The sequence below is a fragment of the Cyprinus carpio genome, chromosome A6 (assembly GCF_018340385.1).
Source record: "Cyprinus carpio isolate SPL01 chromosome A6, ASM1834038v1, whole genome shotgun sequence".
NCBI lineage: Eukaryota > Metazoa > Chordata > Actinopteri > Cypriniformes > Cyprinidae > Cyprinus > Cyprinus carpio.
The window spans coordinates 28,409,605-28,430,835 of record NC_056577.1 but is presented as its reverse complement, the minus strand read 5'-3'; the positions used below and the strand labels follow the sequence as shown (position 1 = coordinate 28,430,835).

Sequence of the window (21,231 nt, the reverse complement as noted above, 5' to 3'; positions counted from 1 at the left end):
CTTCGGCACTCAAACAGGAGAAAGAATGCCATTAAAAATTGTTTTGCAGCTTGGAGAACCTCGAACAGCACATCACCATGTCAAGATGTTTTGACAGTGTCACAGATTAACTTCCTCAACCGTCTCAGCACCATACTTATGCTGATTTACTGAAGTGAACTATAGGTTCATGTTCACAGTATAAAGTGCCATTGAATAGCGTCTATATATGATTTTACAGCTATCTTTTGTTTACTCATATCTGACGACTTCCTATAGAACCCTGGTTGCACATGCTGTTAATAATTGCTTCTTCTTATCACCTAATGTTTCTGTCAAGCTGTAACTGAATGGAAAACAGTACACTGTTTCTGATTTACCTGGAATCGTTGGAAGATACTGATTCAACAGGACCAATGTGAAACATTTTAAACTGAAATCAAAAGTCTTCTTTTTAAGTAAACTTCAAAACAGTACCAGGAACTGAAGAGTTTAACATGACCTGCTATACGCACATGATGAAATAGTACATTAGTCATATTCTGGAAGTCTTCTGATCTTCTGAAAAAGAGGCTAGTTCTTCTTGCGGTTTACCTTGTTAGCATATCAGTGGAGGGGTACATGAGTCGACTCAGCACAAAACATTCTAAATTCATTAAGCAACATTGATTAAACGGTTCCTGCAAGATTAGGAATAAAAAAACAACATTCACTTCCTTTTATTATGTAACTTGATATGTCTTCTGGGCTTAAGGGATGATTAACCCAAGTTTTTTTGTGGTTGGTCCAAGATTACAGAAGACCTGACTTCTTATCAGTTACTGGCACTTGACAGGAGCTACTTGGTTTCATCGTCCTGTTGGCATAAGCTTCGGAGGAATTTCCAGCTGAACATCACTTCTGACCAGTGTGGCACTGGCTACATAGCTCTCTAAGCGCAATTTCCAAATCATGCCGGGCAGCGGAGGTCCAGTTGCGACATTCTCAGTATGGGACTATGTGGTGTTCGCCGGCTTGATCCTTTTTGCTGCCGGCATAGGCTTGTTCCAAGCCATACGTGGACGCAAGGAGACCAACAGTGATGAGTTTCTCCTGGGCGGCCGTCAGATGACCGCAGTTCCTGTGGCTTTGTCCCTTACGGCTAGTTTTATGTCAGGTATCACTGTTATTGGTACCCCTGCAGAGGCGTATATGTACGGCACGGCATTCTGGCTCTTCGTCTTCTCCTATGCCATCATGTCCATTATCAGTGCTGAAATCTTCGTGCCTCTGTTTTACCGGCTGAGGATCACCAGCACATATGAGGTAAAAGGGCAACACTAGGCACGAGGGGTTTGCATGAGGACAGAGAACAGAGACAGAAAACACCATTTGTGCCTGAACTTGACAAAGAATCAATTGATGGAAAAAAACGAGGATCGGAGAGAGAGATAGATAAGGTTTAAAGTAAAGGTTATGTCAGGATAGTTTATTTGTATAGATTTATCACTTCTGACATTGTACTGTATTATATATTTTCATAGTGAAGAGTTTTATTGTATAATCCAAAGTGCAAAAGCTATTGTTGGTTACTGTCCATGACAGCTGTACAAGATTTCTATTCACTTCAACTTAAAAACTGAACTGAAGTTCAGCTGCTGCCTTTAATTTTTAAGTATAATCAAATTGGCTGTACAAGTAATTTCAGGTTAAATTATAACTTAAATAATCTCATAACTTAAGTAAAAAAAAAAAAACCTTTAAAAAATAAGTTTTAATTGGTTAAATAATTTTGAGTTAAAGAAATGGAAAAATGTGTTTCCATGACTAATTGATTACATATTCTTTTGCAGTGTGGAAAAACAACAACCAAAAAATTAATGTAAAATAAATCTACATTAAAAACAAACAAATAAATAAATAAATAAATGACATATATTTCAAAAATGGTGAAACCGAAAGGTTTAGAATAGATAATGACTTTCCAGCAAAAGATTCTCATCATTAACCTTTAAAACAACAGATATTAACAGTATGTAATAGTTCATTGTACAAACTGAGTTTTGTGTAATTATGTAAATTGTTGTTTTGTTTGCCAATAATTGATTTAATTGGTCACTTGTTTTTGCAGTACTTGGAGATGCGTTTTAACAAGCTGCTACGAGTGATTGGAACCAGCATGTATATTGCTCAAACTGTAAGTTGGCTTTTAGCTTCTTGCATGACTTTATACATAACTAAACATGCAATTGCTTCATCCGCAACATCTGTTGTGTCTATGCTTCTCCCATGTCATACTGTCGCTTAAGTGTTGAATATTTTGAAGAATTTAAGGTAAAAGAGATTCTTGTCCAATCATCTAATGGGTGTTGTTACCTCTCATAGGCTTTGTACACAGGCATGGTTATCTATGCTCCTGCACTCGCACTTAATCAGAGTAAGTAAATAATCTTTTGCATTATTAATGTTTGGATGAAAGAAGTCTAAATGTTGTGAAATTTACTTCAGAAATCATTCTAATATGCTGATTTTCTACACAAGAAACATTTTTTATTATTATCAGTGTTGAAAACAGATGTACTGCTTAATGTTTTTATGGAAACTATGATTTTTTCAGTATTCTTTGATACAGGAGAAAGTTCAAAAGAACAGCATTTATTTGAAATAAAAATCTTGGGTAACATTAAAAATTTCTTTCCTGTCACTTCTGATCAATTTAAGAAACCCTTGCTGAATAAAAGTATTATTAAACTTTTTGTAGTGTTTCAACAACAATTTTTTTTTTTTTTGAGAAAAATATGAAGCAGCACAACTGTTGACAACATTGATAATAATAAATGTTTCTTGAGCACCAAATCAGCATTTTAGCATCATTTCTGAAGGATCATGTGACACTGAAGACTGGAGCAATGATGCTGAAAATACAGCTTTGATGACAGGAATAAATTACATTTTAAAATAAAAAAACTGTTCTTTTAAATTGTAAAAATATTTCACAATATTAAGGTATTTATCATCAAATAAATTCAGACTTGGTGAGCAAAACAAGACTTCTTTCAACAACATTAAAAAATTGTATTTTTACAAATTTTTGACTGTATTGTATATCAAATCAAATAAAGCTTACATGTAAACGCATACGGGTATGTCTTCAATTAGAAGCACTTTTCTGTCCCAAAGGATGATTTTAGGAAATTAAAACACATAAATATCTATAAGTAAGCTCTTGTGTTGCAGTCACCGGTCTGGATCTGTGGGGAGTGCTAGTGGCAACAGGGGCAGTCTGCATCATCTACTGTACCCTGGTCAGTAACATAATTCAATTTAATTGCAATTTCACACACTGTTTATGGTTGCAAAAAGGGGAAAGAAAAGTGTCCCACACACCCCTGCCTTTTTCTACTTTTGCATAAACTTCTATGAAAAATAAAATAAATAAAATCAGGATGTGAAAAAAAAGCTCCACTTTTCATTAAGACTTGAAATAACCAACATTACTGTCTTTTATATATTATTCTCAGCCTTCAGGTGCTCATCTAAACTATGGTTCGGATAAAAGGTCATCCTGCTGTGTGTTTATCCATGTGAATATGCTTTTGTTTACAGGGAGGGCTGAAGGCAGTGATATGGACCGATGTGTTTCAGATGATCATCATGTTGAGTGGGTTTGTGGCGATAATCGCTCGTGGAGCTGTGCTGCAGGGGGGATTAGGGAAGATCTGGAATGACAGCTACCATGGAGGACGTTTGGAAACATTCAGGTAAAGAATTCTGGTTTAGAATCACATACAGAACTTTTCAAAAATTTAGGGTCAGTAAGATTGTATTTTTTATTAAATGTGTACTTTTATTTAGCAAGGATGCATTAAATTGATCAAAAGTGACAGTAAAGACATTTAAGATTTTACAAAAGATATCTATTTTAAATAAATGCTGTTCTTTTGAACTTTCTGTTCATCAAAGAATCCTAAAAAAATAAATGCATCACAGTTTTTACAAAAATATTAAGCCACAAAACTGTTTTCAAGATTGATAATAATAAGAAATGTTTCTTGAGCAGCAAATCAGCGTATTAGAATAATTTCTGAAGGATCATGTGACACTGAAGACTGGAGTAATGATGCTGAAAATTCAGCTTTGTATCATAGGATTAACCTTCTTAGCCTCTTAAGACCGAAAAATGTTATATTTTGAATTTTTTTTTATAAATATTGTAGCTTCATCAGAATGAGATGACACTTGGTGACTTTTGTTGCATTAGCTATGTGAACACACACACAAACACACACACACACACACACACACACACACACACACACACACACACACACACACACACACACACACACACACACACACACACAAAAATCATGGACATGACTCGGATATGTAAAAGGGTCAAAAAAAAAAAAAAAGAAAAAAGTCACACTTGGCTCCTTCTCGGTCAAAAATACAAATCAGCTACTCTGCACAAAAAAAGTGCACAGCAATCAAGGGGTGACAGTAAAATTTAAAGAGTGCAAAATAGACACACACACACACACACACACACACACACACACACACACACACACACACACACACACACACACATATACAATGTTTGATTGTAATCATCATGTAAAACCTGATATTTATCTAACCAAAAATATCTAAACCTTGACAAAAAGTAGACTTTTAGAATATCAAAATTTATATCTAAAAGCAAAACCTAATAAGATGAAGAAATTATGTCTAAAAAAAACAATGGAAATACATTTATTGAAGAATAATAATTTAATAATTTAATAAAAATATATTAATTCTTGTGGGGAAAAAATAGCTAATTAAAATTGTATAAATATTGCATAATATCTTAAAATCCCCTCAAAAATGTTAATAATACTCAAAACATATTATTGAACAAAAATGTATTAAATTGATTTTCCTGAAATAAAAAAATAAGTTACATTTCAAGGCTTCGGTCACTTTTGACCGCAAATGAGCCAAGTGGGACTCCCAAAGGAAGAGGACCAGAGGGTTAATTACATTTTAAAATATATTACAATAAAAATGTGTTTTTCTAAACTCAAATAATAAAATACTGTATTTATTTTATTTTTGATAAAATATACACAGCCTTGTTGAGCGTAAGAGACTTCTTTCAAAAATATAAAATATTTTTACTGACCACAAACATTTTAATGGTAATGTATTGTTAAATACACACTACTTTAGACAAACAGACAGATATTCTAACATACCTCTCAAATGTTTCTTCAGTTTTGATCCTGATCCTTTGAGACGTCATAGTTTTTGGACAATCGTTGTGGGTGGCAGTCTGATGTGGGCATCCATGTACTCGATCAACCAATCACAGGTCCAGCGCTACATTTCCTGTAAGACAATAACTCATGCGAAGCTGTGAGTATATTCACTTAAAACATGATATTATGAGACTTTACTCATGCTCCTACAGTTAATACTGGTGCAAACCCTAGTGTTCTGTCAACATTTGCCCACACAGATCTCTGTATTTGAATATGGTGGGATTATGGGTCACTGTGAGTTTGGCCATGCTCTCGGGTCTCACCATGTACTCCATCTATAAAGACTGTGATCCTTTCACCAACAAAGATGTAGGAGCATCAGACCAGGTAATACATACCCCAACAGTGGCGTCTTAATCTTTACTCACAATGCTTACATTTAATCTGACCAAATCTAATGTTTGCCAGCTCCTTCCTTATCTGGTGATGGACATACTAGCAGAATTCCCAGGACTGCCTGGATTGTTCGTGGCTGCAGCTTACAGTGGAACATTAAGGTGAACAACAAATATATGTCTGTCAGATAAGTCCACCCTGATCATTTTGGGAAAGGTTTTCTAACCAGGACCAAGGTCAACATAAGAAACAATTTCTCTGACCAAGGGAAATTGTGACAGAAGTGCTGTACACAAAGCTGTATACACACACATATATATAATAACCACACTAAACTATGTACATATGTAAAAATATGATTAAATAAATTAGAAAAACTTGGTAATTATGAATTTTTATTAGTTATATATATATATATATATATATATATATATATATATATATATATATATATATATATATATATATATACACACACACACGCACACACACACAAACTATATAATTTTTTTTTTTATAAATACTAATACTAAGATTATTTATTTTTTAATTGATTTAAATAAATGAATAAATACTAATAAATACTAAAACATTTTTTTGTATTTTTTTTATAATTATGATTATTAAGTAAGAATTATTTTTTTTAGGTAGTTTTATATTTCTATACTATATATTTTATTGTTTATATATATATATATATATAGAGAGAGAGAGAGAGAGAGAGAGAAAGAGAGAGAGAGAGAGAGAGAGTATAAATTATATATTTTTTTATGTATTAAATCTATTGTTGATTATTAAAAAAAATATGTTAATTATGTTTATTTAAAGCACAAAACAACTTGGATATCAGTGTACTTAAAATGTTGATTTAAAAATTAGATTAGAATTTAACTGACAAAAAAGTGTGGGATCCTCTGATTTTAAGTCTTGGTGTAACACTAAACATGAATTTTGTTGATGACAGGTCAGGTTAGTTTTAGCTTATGTGTCTGGTTTCAACAGTACGGTGTCGTCGAGTATCAACGCTCTGGTGGCTGTCACAGTGGAGGACTTTATGAAGCCAGCATGGCCCTGGCTGACAGAGAGACAGCTGTCCTGGATCAACATGGGCATGAGTGAGTTTCAGTGCAACAGCTGTGTATAGGTTGAAGCAGGGGATGGTGGGGGATGATGGACTGACGGTGTGCTGCTTATCCCTAGGTGTATTCTATGGAGCTGTATGCATCGGTATGGCTGGTGTTGCGTCCTTGATGGGCAATATACTGCAGGTAAATCTAATCTATACACAAAGCCAACATTTTGAGTGTAATACTGCAGTAATGTCCATGAAAAACTTGCATGAGTTTTATCAGAAGCACCCTCTGCTGATAACAGACTGTAATGTCATGCTATGAAACCCTTCCTCCACAGGCAGCTTTGTCCATATTTGGTATGATCAGTGGACCTCTCTTTGGGCTTTATATGCTGGGCATATTCTTCCGCTGCGTGAACTCCACTGTAAGAATATCTTAATGTACTCATTACTATGTTTCAAGATTTTGTACATCTTTTTAAACAAACAAATAACCAAAGTGTCTTAAAATGCACCAAGTATCGTTTTCCACAACAAGTGGGAGACAATTAGTTTTTTTTTGCTTTTTACATTATTCTACATCCACACCATCAACGTTTCAAGACCGCTGTTACATTAACAAAAGTACTAAATGCACTTTAAACCAAAATTAAACTTTTTGATTTTAGATTTTATCTAGGCCTTCCTCAGATTCATACAGATTAACTGTGTTCCTACAGGGAGGTTTAGTTGGTTTGATTTCTGGCCTGACTATAACGTTATGGGTGGGAATTGGAGCTCAGGTGTATCCTCCTTTACCTGAGAAGACCCTTCGGCTTCCCTTGAGTGTAAAAATACGCTTCACACCACACAAAAAAAAAAACAACAATAACACAACACACAACACACCTACAAACAAACCACAACTCCACAGTAAGCAATCCTATATTTATATATATTTGCACTACAATTCAAAAGGTTGGGAATGGGATCTCTTAGGCTCACCAAGTCTGCATTTAAGTGACTGAAACACACTGATACAGTTACATTGTAAAATATTATTACAAAAATATTATTAAAATGTAAAATAATTTATTTCTGTGATGTCAAAGCTGTGTTTTTTAGCAGCCATTAGTCCAGTCGCCTTCAGAAATCATTCTAATATGCTGATTTGCTATTCAATAAACATTTCTTATTATTATCAATGTTGAAAAACAAAGTACATGCTTCTTAATAGTTTTTGTGGAAATGTGATACATTTTTAGGATTCTTTGCTGAATAGAAAATAAAAAAATATATTTAAATAAATAATTTATTTTATATAGAAATCTTTTGTAACATTATAAACGTCTCTATTGTCATTTTTGATTAATTTAATGCAACGTACTGACATCAAAGCTAACTGTAACTTGTCTCGTGGCATTCTTCAGGGCAAGACCAGCTTTGGCAGACAGCTGGTATTCTTTGTCCTACCTATACTTCTGCCCTGTAGGCATAATAGTGACCATGGTCACAGGACTAATAGTCAGTGCAATCTCAGGTAAGGTGACTCTTTCTCATCTTGTAAGTAAGCTAAACAGTCAGAGATCAAACCTAAACTCTGATTTATTTATTTATTTACTTTAGGTGGCTGTAAGCAGGAGAAAGCTCGACCTGAACTCTTTATTGGAAAATCAGATCTCATCTGCTTTGGATGCAGAAGCTCAGACTCAGAGGTGAGAGATTTCATTACCAGTGCGACAGACAAGGTACAAAACAATAGAAATTAAATTATGGAAATTATAGAAATTGAATTTTATATATTGTGTCATCCATTTTATTTCCTTTTTTAGGTGTCAGACTTAATTGAGAAAGACCCAAAAAATATCCAGGGTCTGGAGAGTCCAGTTTTCGGCGACAATGAAATTGCACTGAAAGAGAAAGACTACAAGGAGAAGATCACTAAGTTTTAGATGTGAAAAACAAATAGATTTTTTGGATATGATGTAAATAGTAAATTATGACTGTATTTTTGTATGTTGAAATTAAGTGATGATGGTACATTCAATCCTTTCAAACATTTCCATAAGAGAAGCAAGAAATTAATGTTAAGCATGTCTTTTTATTCCAGTAGGCTACATTATACTGTATATTGAACTGTTCTTATAAACTACATCAATTTTTTGCGATTTTAATTATCAGGTTTTGTATTATTTACACAGGAATATTTAGTAAAAGTTTCTGTATTAAATCTGAATTATTCTGAAATAAAATTTGACAAATGTTTATGTGTCAAACTCATGGAGTAATAAAGTAACATTCAATAAACACTGAAATCAAACAAATACATCAAAGTGAAGGGTTTACACACGGGTTGAACAATGGCTGAACACCTGCCTCCTCGACGCAGGTAAAGGAAGTCAGCCATTCAAGGCCGGCCTCCTCTACCTGTTTGTTTGAACAGCTGAAGCTGAGCTGTTTTCTTCAGGGAGTGGAAAATGAATGGAGCCTGCAGCAGATGGGGGAGTGTAATAACTGCTGCGAGCCACTTCCTGCTTTCACTACCACCGTTTGTTTCAGCTTACAGGTAGGTTCTGCTCTTGTTGTCCTAAATTAATACTGTTCTATACACTACATCAATTACACAAACAGGAGGGTGTAGGAGAATGAAAGCGAGATGAGAGAAAGAGACAGGAACCGAATTGGTTTCTTTTAAAAAGAACATGTAGCTTTCTTACAATTGTGTATATTGGATGCAAATTAGACAAAATTGTCGGTGAAAACAATTCAATTATGGAAGGCTACTTTAATTAGGGAGACTCTGTGAGGGCTGACATTTATAAAATGGGTCGTTCATGACTGTTTGTTTAGCCTATGCAAAACCATGTGGCTCTTTGTTGTCTTCAGTTTCATCTCAGCGCCATTTTAGACATAATGCCTCATGTTCTTCTAACTTTTCTGTATGTGTTCTTTTAAACAAAGTACACATTTAATTTTTAATCTACATAATAATAATCCAAATACCTAGTGCTAAAAAAAGTATTTTGGAAAAGAGAAAAACATTGTTTGAATAATAAAACACAAAGGAAGCCATGATGATACCCTTGTACCAGAAATAAATGTACTTAGTAAATGGAAACTTTGCAAGTGTCTAACAGGAAACCACATGTCAGCAACACATGAATTAGGTTATGTGCTGTATGAAAGTGTATGTCTTATCTCTCGACCTGGAGTGACTTCTGCTCTGTGTGTGTGTGTTTATTTTTAAGAGAAGGCAGTTGCCACAGTTATGGGTGTGCTAACTCTTCAGCTTTTGGTATGGGGCCAGCTAATATTGTTTTTACTGGTCTTGAATAATATAATCGATGCACAACATACAAGTGAGTCACCCTCAAGCCTGAGTGCTATGATAGCTCCACCTCTGAATGCAACAGGAAACCACAAAGAAAATGTCTCAAATTCATCAAGCTATTCAGCACAGAGTGATAGTATAACAACTCAAAACAACTTTACAACCCAAACGACCACTATTGTCTCCAATACTACTTTGGGACCCAACCAAAGCAATGTAACAGGATCAACAGGGCAGCCAAACACAACAGAAAATGCTCAGACAACCCAATCAGCCACATCCTCAGCACTCAACATCAGTTCAACAGCTGTCACTTCTACAGACAACACTACACATAGCAGCAATGGAAGTGCTATATCAAGCACTACACAAGTGACCAAACAAACTGCGATTACTTCTACCACTGTAACTCAAAACAGCATAACTTCTTTGAATGAATCTCAAGGTAGGTCAGAACATATCTTTAATAATGTAAACCAAATTAATGAAATGCCTGACTATTTCTACCTCCATTTTAAAGCAGGTGATGGCCTGAATCATTCAGAGAAATCTCTGACCATTTTATTCAGCATTCTTTTTGGTGTAATAGTTCTGGTAATTCTGGGGCACTTAGTGTACAAGTTCGTCAGGAGCAAAGAGAGAAGTATCCAATATACTCACCGCCGTCTCCACAATGAAGATGCAGGTTAGGAAAACCTTATCTTATTAAAAAAATTATATCAAGCCGTGCATGGGCAACCACATTTAATCTAGCGTATGTGACCCTGGACCACAAAACCAGTATTAAGTCGCTGGGGTATATTTATAGCAGTAGCCAAAATTGCATTGTATGGGTCAAAATTATTGCTTTCTTTTATGTCAAAAATCAGTGGGCTATTAATTAAAGATCATGATCTATTAAGATATTTTGTAAATTTCCTACTGTAAATCTATTAAAACTTAATTTTCTGATTAGTAATATGCATTGGTAAGAACTTCATTTGGACAACTTTAAAGGCGATTTTCTCAGTATTTTGATTTTTTCACCCTCAGATTCCAGATTTTCAAATAGTTGTATCTTGGCCAAATATTGTCCTATCCTAACAAACCATACATCAATGGAAAGCTTACTTATTACACTCATGTACTATGCATATTATTATTGTCTGTAGTTAATTTATTGTCACCTTTCACAGGTGAGCCATTTGCTGTGCCAGATGACACGCTTGTCATTTCAGGAGGACTCTATGATGGCCCTCAGATTTACAACCCCACCATGACAGTGCAGAACGAAGAATTCCAACTAGACGCAACTGGATTTGCTTCCAGACCCACTCAGTTCCGCTTGGAGTTTCTGAGAGAGAATCAAGAGAGAGCAGACCCTGATACTTCCACCTTTCAGACATTCCCTGCACATGACCAAGAGCCTTAGGATCTCATCAACAAACCTCTTTTTATTAGTACATACTGTATATATATAAAACTTTTTGAGCTAAAAATGTTACTTTTACTTGAAGTTTCTATGGAAAAAAATAACTTGTTAAAAAATTGAACCTTGAAATTGAACTTTTGAAATAATGAAATTAGTGAAGATAACAGAAAACACAAATATAAATACAAATATTTGTAAAAAAAAAACTACACAACTGAAACCAACAATAACTGTACCAGGAACCTGAATCTTTTGATAAACATTTTAAGGTACTATATTTTAACCAAACATACTATAAAGAGAAACTGTGTACTGAGAGATTAGAATAAATAATATAAATATTTCTGCTTATTTAAACAACAGTAGAAATTGTAAGCAATCAGAAGCTATTGTATTATGAGTATATGTACTGTTATATGTAAGTTTTCTACAAGGATAATCACACATTTTTGATGCAAACACTTTTAAGCAAAGATTTTGTCGGCTACTTTTTTTTTCTTCTTATCTGAATTGCTAACAGTGGTCCATCCAGCATCTCGCATTCTCTTTATTGCAGCCAATTTCAGCACTGTTCCTGGAGACTTGCATGGAAAAGAACTCTGCACCTGTACATAATTTGCACATGATGACTGTCAAAAGAAGAACATTAAGGAATCAATTTGGACAAAACTAGTCATACGTGATTTTTGTTTACCTTCTTGAACATGTCCAAACTCCCTGTGTCTAGGTATTTTGGTTGCATAGGTTTCTTTGATTTAATAGGTCTTGGAGAGAAACTCTGCACAACAGATACAGGGGATTAAGAAAGAGTAGCACAAAGCACAATTGTAAGAAATTACTTGAGTTGATTGCAAATAAAAATGCAGATCACTGTAAACAGTTTGTATATAGCACAATACCATATATGTGAATAGTGTGAATAGATAAAATTTACCAGTATGTCATTGCTGTCTGAGTTGTCTGATTTTGGATCCAGCTTCAGAATGTTTTCCTTCCAAGACCCCATAATCTCAGATGTGGGTGGTGTGCGAATTCTGAATGACTGAAGCAGAAAATAAACTGACTCATATAAATGCTCAAGATGAATGATGTGTACTGCAAACTGTTCAGGTTGCCCCCATACCTTTATTTGAGGTGTTGTTTTAGTCGCTTTGCTCCATAATGGAGTATGAAGGTCTTCATTTACTGTTTCTGAATCAATAACAAAAAACATCATCAACAAAAGTTAGATGATAGAAATAAAGAATAAGAATGCACAAAATGGACAAAGACAACTACAACAACAACAAAAAAAACCTACAGCAGGAGTGTTAGATGTATTTCTTGATGGAGGTACATTTTCCTCTTCATTTAAAAGTGTATACACAGGCTTCTTAGCGGTGTCAGCTCTTTGAGTTTTAGATATCTTGTTTCTTCCCTTCTTAGGTTTGATTTCAGATACCTAAAATTATATTTTTTATACTGCAGAGTTCACTTTAAATTGCCATGTATACTTATGGTATCTCAATTGACAAGATACAATACCTGTTGAAGTGTGTCTTTTTCAAGAGATGAAAGTGGTGTCCTTAAGGCCACCTTCTCTCCTTTGAGCTTTTCAAGTTGTTGTCTAAGATCATCATTTTCCACTTGCAGGTGGGACAGCTCCAGTTCCTAAATGTATTGGTTATTTGGTTTTTAGCAGAAATTTGTTTATCTAATAAAATGTGCATTATACCTACGAAACCTTTGGTTAAATGTCTCAAGGAAACAATGGTAATTCAAGATCTTTCCAATGAATTTAGAAATCCATCTTTTGGACCAAGGAGTCTTTTATTACCATCTCAGGCATCTAATGACAAACTCTGTTTTGCTGAGTATGATATTCAATGCAAGTAATGGATTGCAAAATGTCAGATTAAGCCATTAAAAAGGTCAAATAATTACCAGTGATGCTTTGCTTGCATTGACTTCGGCCTCTCTCATCCGTTTCTCACTTAGCTCTGCATCTTTTTCTTCTAACATTTTGTCATACTCATGCTACCAAGAAAATAACAACATTAAAATGAATGAAAAAGTGCTCAAAAACAACTGAAAATATTGTATAATTTGATAACCACCTTGTGCCTCTCCATTAAAGCAACCATGTCTGATATCTTCTGCTGGCACTTGATTTCTGTGTCATCTTTACTCTTCAGTGCCTCCATGGCCATTTCCTTCAGTTTCTGCATCTACAACCCCCCGACCCAAAATCCTGATGAATTATTTGTTTCAGATCTTCTTTTTTCAGTTGTTGCATTTAATGACAAAACAAATCAAAACAAACAAACAAACAATTGAAAAAAAAAAAAAAAAAACATATCACCTCAAGGTTGAGTTGATCCTCTGAAGTTGATTTATCTTCAAGGTCAGAGCTTATTTTCTGACGCTCCTCCTTGTGATGTTTCTTTATACGTTCCAAATCTTCTTTCAATTTAATAATCTATGAGAAACATGTCAAATACTGTTACATGACCACTTTTATACTTACATATACAAGCATATATTTACTCAATTAAAATTTATGAGAAAACAGTGTATATGCATGTTTAATTCCTCTAAAGAATCATAAATGACTATTAACCCTCTGAAGTCGATTAACGCGTATACACGATTTGAGACATTTTCTCCTGATAACCCGAAAAGAACTTAAATTACACTTTCAGTTTTGATCGTACAGATAAAAGCAATACATCAATCGAATCTGTAAAGGGTCTACTTTTTTTTTGTATACAGACATAATAACAACAAAACTTTGTGCATTTATAAAATAAAGATAACAAACAAGATGTGCTGTCTGCAGCCTTTGTCTGCACTGATCTTCATTTACAAACACGTCATTAAAATGAACTGTAACTCAGTGAATACTCAACACAGAGATATGAGAGAGATATCTATAGAAAGCCTGACATGTCTACTTTTAAACTAAACAAGTGCCACCGAAAGCAGATATTCTGTGATAAAGTAATCCATATGAAAACAACGCAATGTCCGTTTTCATGTCTCCCTTCATTATATCTAATGTGACCATGCCCCCTCGCTGAACGCTCTATTCAGATTCAAACTGAAGCGCGCGGCTTGAATACGCCCACACAACAGAAGACAACGCAGTGAGATTGTTCAAGTTTTTTTTATTCTACTGTTTGCTTCGCGATGAGAGGAATAAGACATAATTCACCCCAAAAAGATGTGATGATATGGATTGAGATATGGATTTCCTCAGAAAAAAAGAATGAAGCACTTTATTCAGCAGAGATCATAAACATGAGTAAGTCTCTTTTTATTTATTTATATACTTGTACTAGTTTTCACATAACGTGTAAACATTTTACTAGTTAGACTTTTTCCAAAGACTTTTTCCAAACTATTATTCCTGACTAAATGTATAATCAAGTTTCAATAACAATATACACTACTATACCATTCAAAAGCTTGATGTAAATAATATAAATGTAACAAATAAATGTAACTGTAACAAATATAACAAACAATGCTGTTCTTTCAATTTATCCACCCTAAAAAACCTGAAAAAAATATTCTCAGCTCTTTTCAACATTAATAATAATAATAATAATAATAATAATAATAATAATAATAATAATGATAATAAATGTTTTTTTTTTGTAGAAAATAAGATTGTTAAAAGGATTTCTGAAGGATTGTGTGACTGGAGTAATGATGCAAAAAATTCAGTTTGAAAGTCAGCTTTGATTGTTCCTAATAAACTGTTTAACTGCACTCACAAGTGAATATTAAATTATGTTGCGGGATAATTAAATATATTCTAAATAAACTACAAACATAAAATTATATACATTTATTTTGTCCTCACATTCTTTCTTGTAACTCATCCCTCTCAGTGACACAGCTGACTGAATGGCTCATTATGCAGCTCATTATGCAGGCCTTTGTCTTCTCAGGTGTGAATTCATGATAGTTGACGCCTACTCGCATATGACTTTTACCAACAAAAAGTGTCTTAGAAAATTTAAATCTAACCACGCATAACATTTTTTTTCTCAAAAACACAATCATGTACATACATGCTGCTTACATATTATTATAGCCCAGTTTTGCTGATTACGGTGAGATTAGACTTTAGCCGTTTAGATATTTATAAGAAACTGAAAAAAGCACAAATGTCAGGGCATGGCAAAACTTCTCCAGGCCCCAAAAATACCCTTAGACTCCAGAGGGTTAATATCAAAAATGAAATGAATTTTGGCTAATATCTCCAAGGTCCAGTTTCATTCAGACTTTCAACATAAAGTTCTTGTAACATTATTCAGTCATTTAGAAAAATAATAATAAATGATCTACCTCTTTTAGACATTCATCGTGAGCTTTTGTTTTGGTCTCTAGTTTTGTTTTAATGTTTGTTAGCTAAAGAAAAAACAGAATAAAATCAATTTAAAAACGTGTTTAAACACAATAGTGAATAGTGCATATGTTCTGCATGTTACAATATGATTTTTGTATTTTTTTTTTTTTACCTTTGACTCCAGTGCTTTGATTTGTTTCGCTTTTGTCAGAAGTTCCTGCTTTGCGGTTTTGCCCTGTTGGGGTGATTTAACATGAATTATGGTTAGATATATGAGATGATACACCTCAACAAACTTAAATAATAAACCAGTATAATAAAGAGAACGCACAATCTCTTTCAATTGCTGTTGAACATTCTTATTCTCTTCATCCTGCCCAGCAATTTTTGCAGATAAATTATCCACCTGCTCCCTAGAATATGAAATTGCACATGTAAGACAAACTAAAATTATAAATAAACCAAAATGTGCAATGTTACAAGACAAAAGTCTCCTCTTATCTTACTGAAGTTGTTGTTTCTCTATCTCGAGTCTCTCCATTTCTGTCTTCTCTCTTTCTGCATTTGCATTGCTTTCCTGTAAAGAAATAAACAACACATACAGCATTTGAGGATCTCTTTGTCATATTAACAACATATAGAGACTTGATTAAATTTACAAACCATGAGATGAGACTGAAGGACTTTCTTCTCTAAAGCACCACTATCAACCTGTTGCTGAATGGTGTCCTTCTGCATCTGCAGGTCATTAAACTTCAATATCAGCTCCTCATATTTCTCCTTCAAAGAAAAAACAGTTCCATAAGATAAAATAATACAATAGCAGAATGGCCAAAATACTTCATTTAATGACATTTAAATGAACATTACAATTTTTCCTTACAACTAATTTTTTCTATACAAAATTTTGTGCACATACTTGAAACACATCTATTTGCAAAATTCAAAGAAAGATTATCTCCCTTACATATCTACCTATACCTACTGTAGACTATCTGTACAGTGTGTGAAACAGTAACCAATAAATTGGAGGAGTAAGTTGGCCACACAAACTTACATGTTGTTTTCAACATTATAGGTTCAGTCTGAGATTTAGAGATTAATGGTATAAAACAAGACAGGTCATGATTGCTCTTACTTCTGCTGCTTTATGTCCCTCTCCAATCTTTCTATCTCTTTTGATGATTTACAGCTGCTCTCCAAAGCTCCTGACAATTGTTCCTCCATGTCTTGTAATTTAGCCTGATGAAAGATGTACAGATTCAGTTTGAGAATCTATCTTATTCAATCATGTTCCATCTTATTATTAAACTCAAATAAGTACATATGCCGTTTAATGACCTCCTTTAAAACAACTTCCTTTTGCAGCTCTTCATTATCAAGTGTAGCTTTTGTCAGGGCTTCCTTCATGTTTTTATTTTCTGTTATGACGCACTCTATTTCATCCTGAGAGGGGTGAATATTAGGTACAGTATAAAGAAAATGCAGCACTGAAATGAAGGTGAATGAATTTTGCTATGTCGATGAATGCTTAATGACCTTCTCCTCACCTTAAAATGATTTGCTTCACTTTTTTTCTCTTCAAGTGAGGCAATAAGCTGGAGCATCTGACCCTCCCTTGTCTTTAATTCCTCCTTTATAGACCAAAGTGAGTTTGTCTTTTCATCCTGTTATTGTAACACTGTGAGCTCGGTTTCACAGATGCAAAAATCACAGAACATGAATGCTTAAACAGAGGGAAATACATACCAGCTCATCTCTGAATATCTGTATTTGCTTGCTATGGTTCTCATTCTGCCCCTTGATAACTTCTATATGAAGAAGTAGTGTAACCATTTTAGAATGGTACAAAGCATGCAATGATATCATTATTCATTAACATACAGAGTCTTAACACACCTAACTCTGTGTTTTTGTCACTAAGTTCATTCACCAATGAGGTTATCTTTGTCTCAAGGTCTTGTGCCCTGTGAAAACAAAGGAAACATTCAATAATGGATCAAATTAAATATTAAAGGTCTTTACCTGTGCTACTGGTTTGAGATTTACAAAACATTATGTTAGTTCTTGTACTGATATAGCCTCTTTAACGTACCTTTGTATCTCAGATGTTAGTGAGGACTGCAAAGAATTCACTGTCAGCTGAATTGCTGAAAGATGATTTGACTGTTGCTCCTTGATGTTGTTTAGTTCCTGTAGTTCATCATCTTTCTCTTGAAGAACTTTCTCATGGTTCGCTTTGCTTTGCTCCAGTTTGTAAGTTAGGGCTCTCTGGTTTTCCTATGTACAGCGTAAATTGCAATCGGTGCATCTCTAAAATGAATTATTTTAATCTATATGTACTATCCTTACAAGTACAAAATATCTGTAATAAAGCTCTTCCATAAGGACAAACCTCGATCTCCCTTTTGAGTTGCTCTGTGACCCTGAGTTTCTCCTCAAGTGCCTCCCGGTCCTGTGTAACGCTTTGAAGTAATTTCTGATGTTTCCCTAAAAACAACCAAAGTGAAGGTAAATAACTTTTTTTAAAAAATCAAGAATAAAGACTGACACAAATGTTTCATGCATTCTTACTTTCGGTCTCCTCTATTACACTGCAGCTTTGTTGTGCCTCTTTGAGTTTTAGTGAAACATCTTTGAGATTGCTTTCTTCTTCATGGAGTTTTTCTTGAAGCATAGCAACCTCAACAAGTTAAAGTCAAGGAACACAAAATACACGTGTTTTAGTCACATCATGAACACAAAGACAGGTGTTACTGTATGAAAGATCTTTCAAAATCAAGATTATTCAAGCAAATGCTGCCCCCTTCAGGCTGAGTGAGTTATTTGTATGGCTCATGAGCAAAGGCACTAACCTCATTCTCCTTCACATGGCATTCACTCTCCAACTTCACTTTAAGATCCTCAAACTGTGTAAGGCATTCTCTTACTGTAGGATGGTAACAAAACAATGTTAAAATGATATTTTATTGTGTCATTGTGTCAAATACACTATATGCTTCAAATTCAATTAATTAGTTAAAAAATAATTGGAAAAATGAATAGAAAATGAGCACATTTCAACATATCCTGCTGATGAGCCTCTGCCTGTTTCCGAAGACCTTCAAATGCTGCAACCATCCTCTGTAATTGAACAAATTAAAGTGTCATGAAAGGATTGTCCTAATTTAGGTTTTGGCCTATTGCCAACTCTTCAGCATCCTAAAGAAAGAAAGAAAGAAGGAAATTATATAGTTACCCGAATATTCTCACTGTTCTGAATGAACAGATCATGAGTTTCTTCCCGTTCAGCCTCAACTATTCAGGCAAAAAAACAAAAACAAAACACGATTGTCCTCTAATAATTGACAATGAATTAATTTAGTGTTTTGATATTTGACATATTATAATATGCTCTCAGACTTACACAGATTAATTTTCTCAGCAGATCTCTCAAATGTGTCCTTTAGTATGTTGCACAAATTTCTGGTTGCATTGCTTCTGCATAATAAAGAATACAATAATTTATTATATAATTTCATATAATATGTGTTTATAGAAAATTACCCTTGCTATACGTACTTATTTCTAAGGTCTTCATTCTCATTCAGCTGATCCTCTAATTTCATGCTCAGACTTTCATTTGCAAACTGCAATGGACATAATTCATAATTCTGTCTTTACTGAAGCGGACAAATAATAATAATAATAAAAAAATGCACTACCTGCAAATGTGATTACCTGAAGCTCTTGAATAGCTTTGCGCTGCGTCTCAATGGTTTTTCTGTTCTCCTGAAGCTTTCTGTCCTTTTGTGAAATCTCAGAATCTATTCTGAACTTCCACATTTTGATTTTCTCAGCTTCATCAAGCAATCTGGAGTACAGCTGGCTGGATCTTAATGATGTCTTTAATGCAAAAGCATAACAGCCATTAAACTGCTTAGATTTATTTACATTATGCATTGCACTGAATTCATAATGTGGACCTTAACCATTATAGATTACAAAAATAAACAAATAATCATCTAAGCAATAGACTACAACAGAAAATGAAATAAGCATTTAATCTGACCTCCTCCTTTTCCATTGGCATGACTGCAGCCTTCTTCATACCTTCTGTACGAACAAACGAATCAGTATTAATGTATTTGTTACATTAAAACCATATTCATTACAGTACACCATTCCACTTAGATTATAAATGTTACCAGTTCTTGATGTCTTCGTAGGAAGCACCATTTTTGATGGGAAGGGCAGGCTTGTCTCCATATCTGAACACTTGTTATAACGCTACAAACAAAATACACGTATCATCCTAAAATTAAATGTTCAAACAGCAGTTTCAGCAGCCAGAGGTCGAATAGCAACATTATAACACAAACAGATAATTTAACGTTACAAGTCTGCCAACCTGTTTTGAAGGAGAAAAAACAGAGTTTTCTTCAAACAAGCCTGTTTCCTGAGGCTTTACTGCGGAAATTTGATTCAAATGAGCTCTTGGGGGCACCAGCAGTTTGAAGTTGAATGGTTTTTCCATGCTGTGGAGTCAAACGAAATATATAACTTCAAAATCCTACCGAATAATGTTATTGTTGAGTTTTTTCCCTAACGTTGGCTGAGAAACGTTGAGGCAGTTAAGCAAAGGTAAATATTCCTCACAAATGATCTAATTTCCGTTACTTTTCCACTATTATAAACTACGTGTATGTAATTAAACTTAATTTTACAAAAAAATCTTTACCTTTCAGCAAATCACCTAACAGTTAGCACTTTCTTAAAGTTTTTATAATTAATACGACTCCGCTAACCAACGGTTTTTACCTGACGTCGGTTTTTGCCTCGCGCGACTCCGATTTGAAATTGTTTGCGCGGTTTCACGCGCTGAATCTGATTAAATTTAGCAACCGGAGTAGCAATTAAAATGAAGGCCACTTCCGAAATGTAATATTTATTTCCCCCTGGTTTATGAATAATGCTAAGTATAAGACAAGCTTGAACTTTTATAGCATAGCCTACTTCAAAAATACATTATTATAATTCATATATACTTTAATTCGGCGACTCAGAGACCCAAAGTAACATGAAGATGTTGAATTTTCACATGATATTTTCAGACTGGTGGAGATGTTCTGCAAATAATCATCACACACACACACACACACACACACACACACACACACACACACACACACACACACACACACACACACACACACACACACACACACACACACACACACACACACACACACAGAGTGTATATATATTTTTAATCTGGTTATTTTCCTAACATTGTTCAGGATACCATGCCACATTTCTGAAAATTGCATCAAACTAAGTGTTAAAGCTACAGTAATATCCAATGGGTTTTGAATTCCTAAGTCAGATGAACATTTTGCAAAAGAAGCCAAAGAGAAAATTAGAGGTACTTACTGTACATCATTGTGAGTCTCAAAAGAACACCAGGGTTCACACCCAACATATGTGAAGTCATACAACTTTTATTAAAATGAGAATCAT

The 21,231-nt window shown here is 34.2% G+C and overlaps 3 protein-coding genes across 6 annotated transcripts; 2 read left to right on the top strand and 1 right to left on the bottom strand.

Annotated features, from left to right (window-relative positions):
* The first annotated feature begins 601 nt into the window (after positions 1-601).
* LOC109091868 (sodium-coupled monocarboxylate transporter 1-like) lies at positions 602-8,921 on the top strand. The gene is given in 16 exon segments (XM_042758860.1): positions 602-1,284; positions 2,090-2,155; positions 2,344-2,395; positions 3,196-3,263; positions 3,565-3,719; positions 5,221-5,361; positions 5,465-5,594; positions 5,676-5,764; positions 6,606-6,718; positions 6,804-6,871; positions 7,014-7,100; positions 7,395-7,563; positions 7,566-7,587; positions 8,085-8,194; positions 8,281-8,369; positions 8,487-8,921. Coding segments are annotated over 16 exon segments (1,833 nt in total). The 5' UTR covers positions 602-930; the 3' UTR covers positions 8,607-8,921.
* A 79-nt stretch (positions 8,922-9,000) lies between these two features.
* LOC109091210 lies at positions 9,001-12,340 on the top strand. 2 transcript variants are annotated; one of them, XM_042758863.1, is made up of 4 exons: positions 9,001-9,220; positions 9,902-10,430; positions 10,509-10,670; positions 11,161-12,340. In XM_042758863.1, exons 1-4 carry the CDS (start codon positions 9,152-9,154, stop codon positions 11,394-11,396), a joined length of 996 nt encoding a protein of 331 aa, XP_042614797.1. In that variant the 5' UTR covers positions 9,001-9,151; the 3' UTR covers positions 11,397-12,340. The 2 variants fall into 2 exon arrangements, with proteins under 2 accessions (XP_042614797.1, XP_042614796.1); XM_042758862.1 differs by having other exon boundaries at positions 10,506-10,670.
* On the bottom strand, positions 11,574-20,848 carry sycp1 (synaptonemal complex protein 1). 3 transcript variants are annotated; one of them, XM_042758858.1, is made up of 32 exons: positions 20,453-20,577; positions 20,123-20,249; positions 19,920-20,001; positions 19,784-19,827; positions 19,453-19,617; positions 19,294-19,361; positions 19,139-19,212; positions 18,971-19,029; positions 18,789-18,855; positions 18,588-18,661; positions 18,307-18,415; positions 18,128-18,222; positions 17,828-18,012; positions 17,632-17,699; positions 17,482-17,543; positions 17,283-17,399; positions 17,074-17,178; positions 16,871-16,974; positions 16,396-16,513; positions 16,239-16,309; positions 16,064-16,145; positions 15,905-15,967; positions 15,732-15,794; positions 13,738-13,854; positions 13,493-13,603; positions 13,320-13,412; positions 12,921-13,046; positions 12,696-12,837; positions 12,520-12,587; positions 12,331-12,438; positions 12,091-12,174; positions 11,574-12,001 (listed from the first exon to the last, which is right to left on the bottom strand). In XM_042758858.1, exons 2-32 carry the CDS (start codon positions 20,246-20,248, stop codon positions 11,861-11,863), a joined length of 2,991 nt encoding a protein of 996 aa, XP_042614792.1. In that variant the 5' UTR covers position 20,249; positions 20,453-20,577; the 3' UTR covers positions 11,574-11,860. The 3 variants fall into 3 exon arrangements, with proteins under 3 accessions (XP_042614792.1, XP_042614793.1, XP_042614791.1); XM_042758857.1 differs by having other exon boundaries at positions 11,575-12,001; positions 12,520-12,588; positions 12,697-12,837; positions 20,533-20,848; XM_042758859.1 differs by lacking the exon at positions 15,732-15,794 and having other exon boundaries at positions 12,520-12,588; positions 12,697-12,837.
* Between the last annotated feature and the right edge of the window lie 383 nt (positions 20,849-21,231).

Coding starts and splice junctions, on each gene's coding strand:
- LOC109091210 (XM_042758862.1), top strand. CDS start 9,152: ATGGGGGAGTGTAATAACTGCTGCGAGCCACTTCCTGCTTTCACTACC. Junction 10,431..10,505: donor TTCTTTGAATGAATCTCAAG/GTAGGTCAGAAC, acceptor TCCATTTTAAAG/CAGGTGATGGCCTGAATCAT. Junction 10,671..11,160: donor TCTCCACAATGAAGATGCAG/GTTAGGAAAACC, acceptor CACCTTTCACAG/GTGAGCCATTTGCTGTGCCA.
- sycp1 (XM_042758857.1), bottom strand. CDS start 20,248: ATGGAAAAACCATTCAACTTCAAACTGCTGGTGCCCCCAAGAGCTCAT. Junction 19,213..19,293: donor AATGAAGACCTTAGAAATAA/GTACGTATAGCA, acceptor TTTATTATGCAG/AAGCAATGCAACCAGAAATT. Junction 17,400..17,481: donor AGATATTCAGAGATGAGCTG/GTATGTATTTCC, acceptor TTACAATAACAG/GATGAAAAGACAAACTCACT.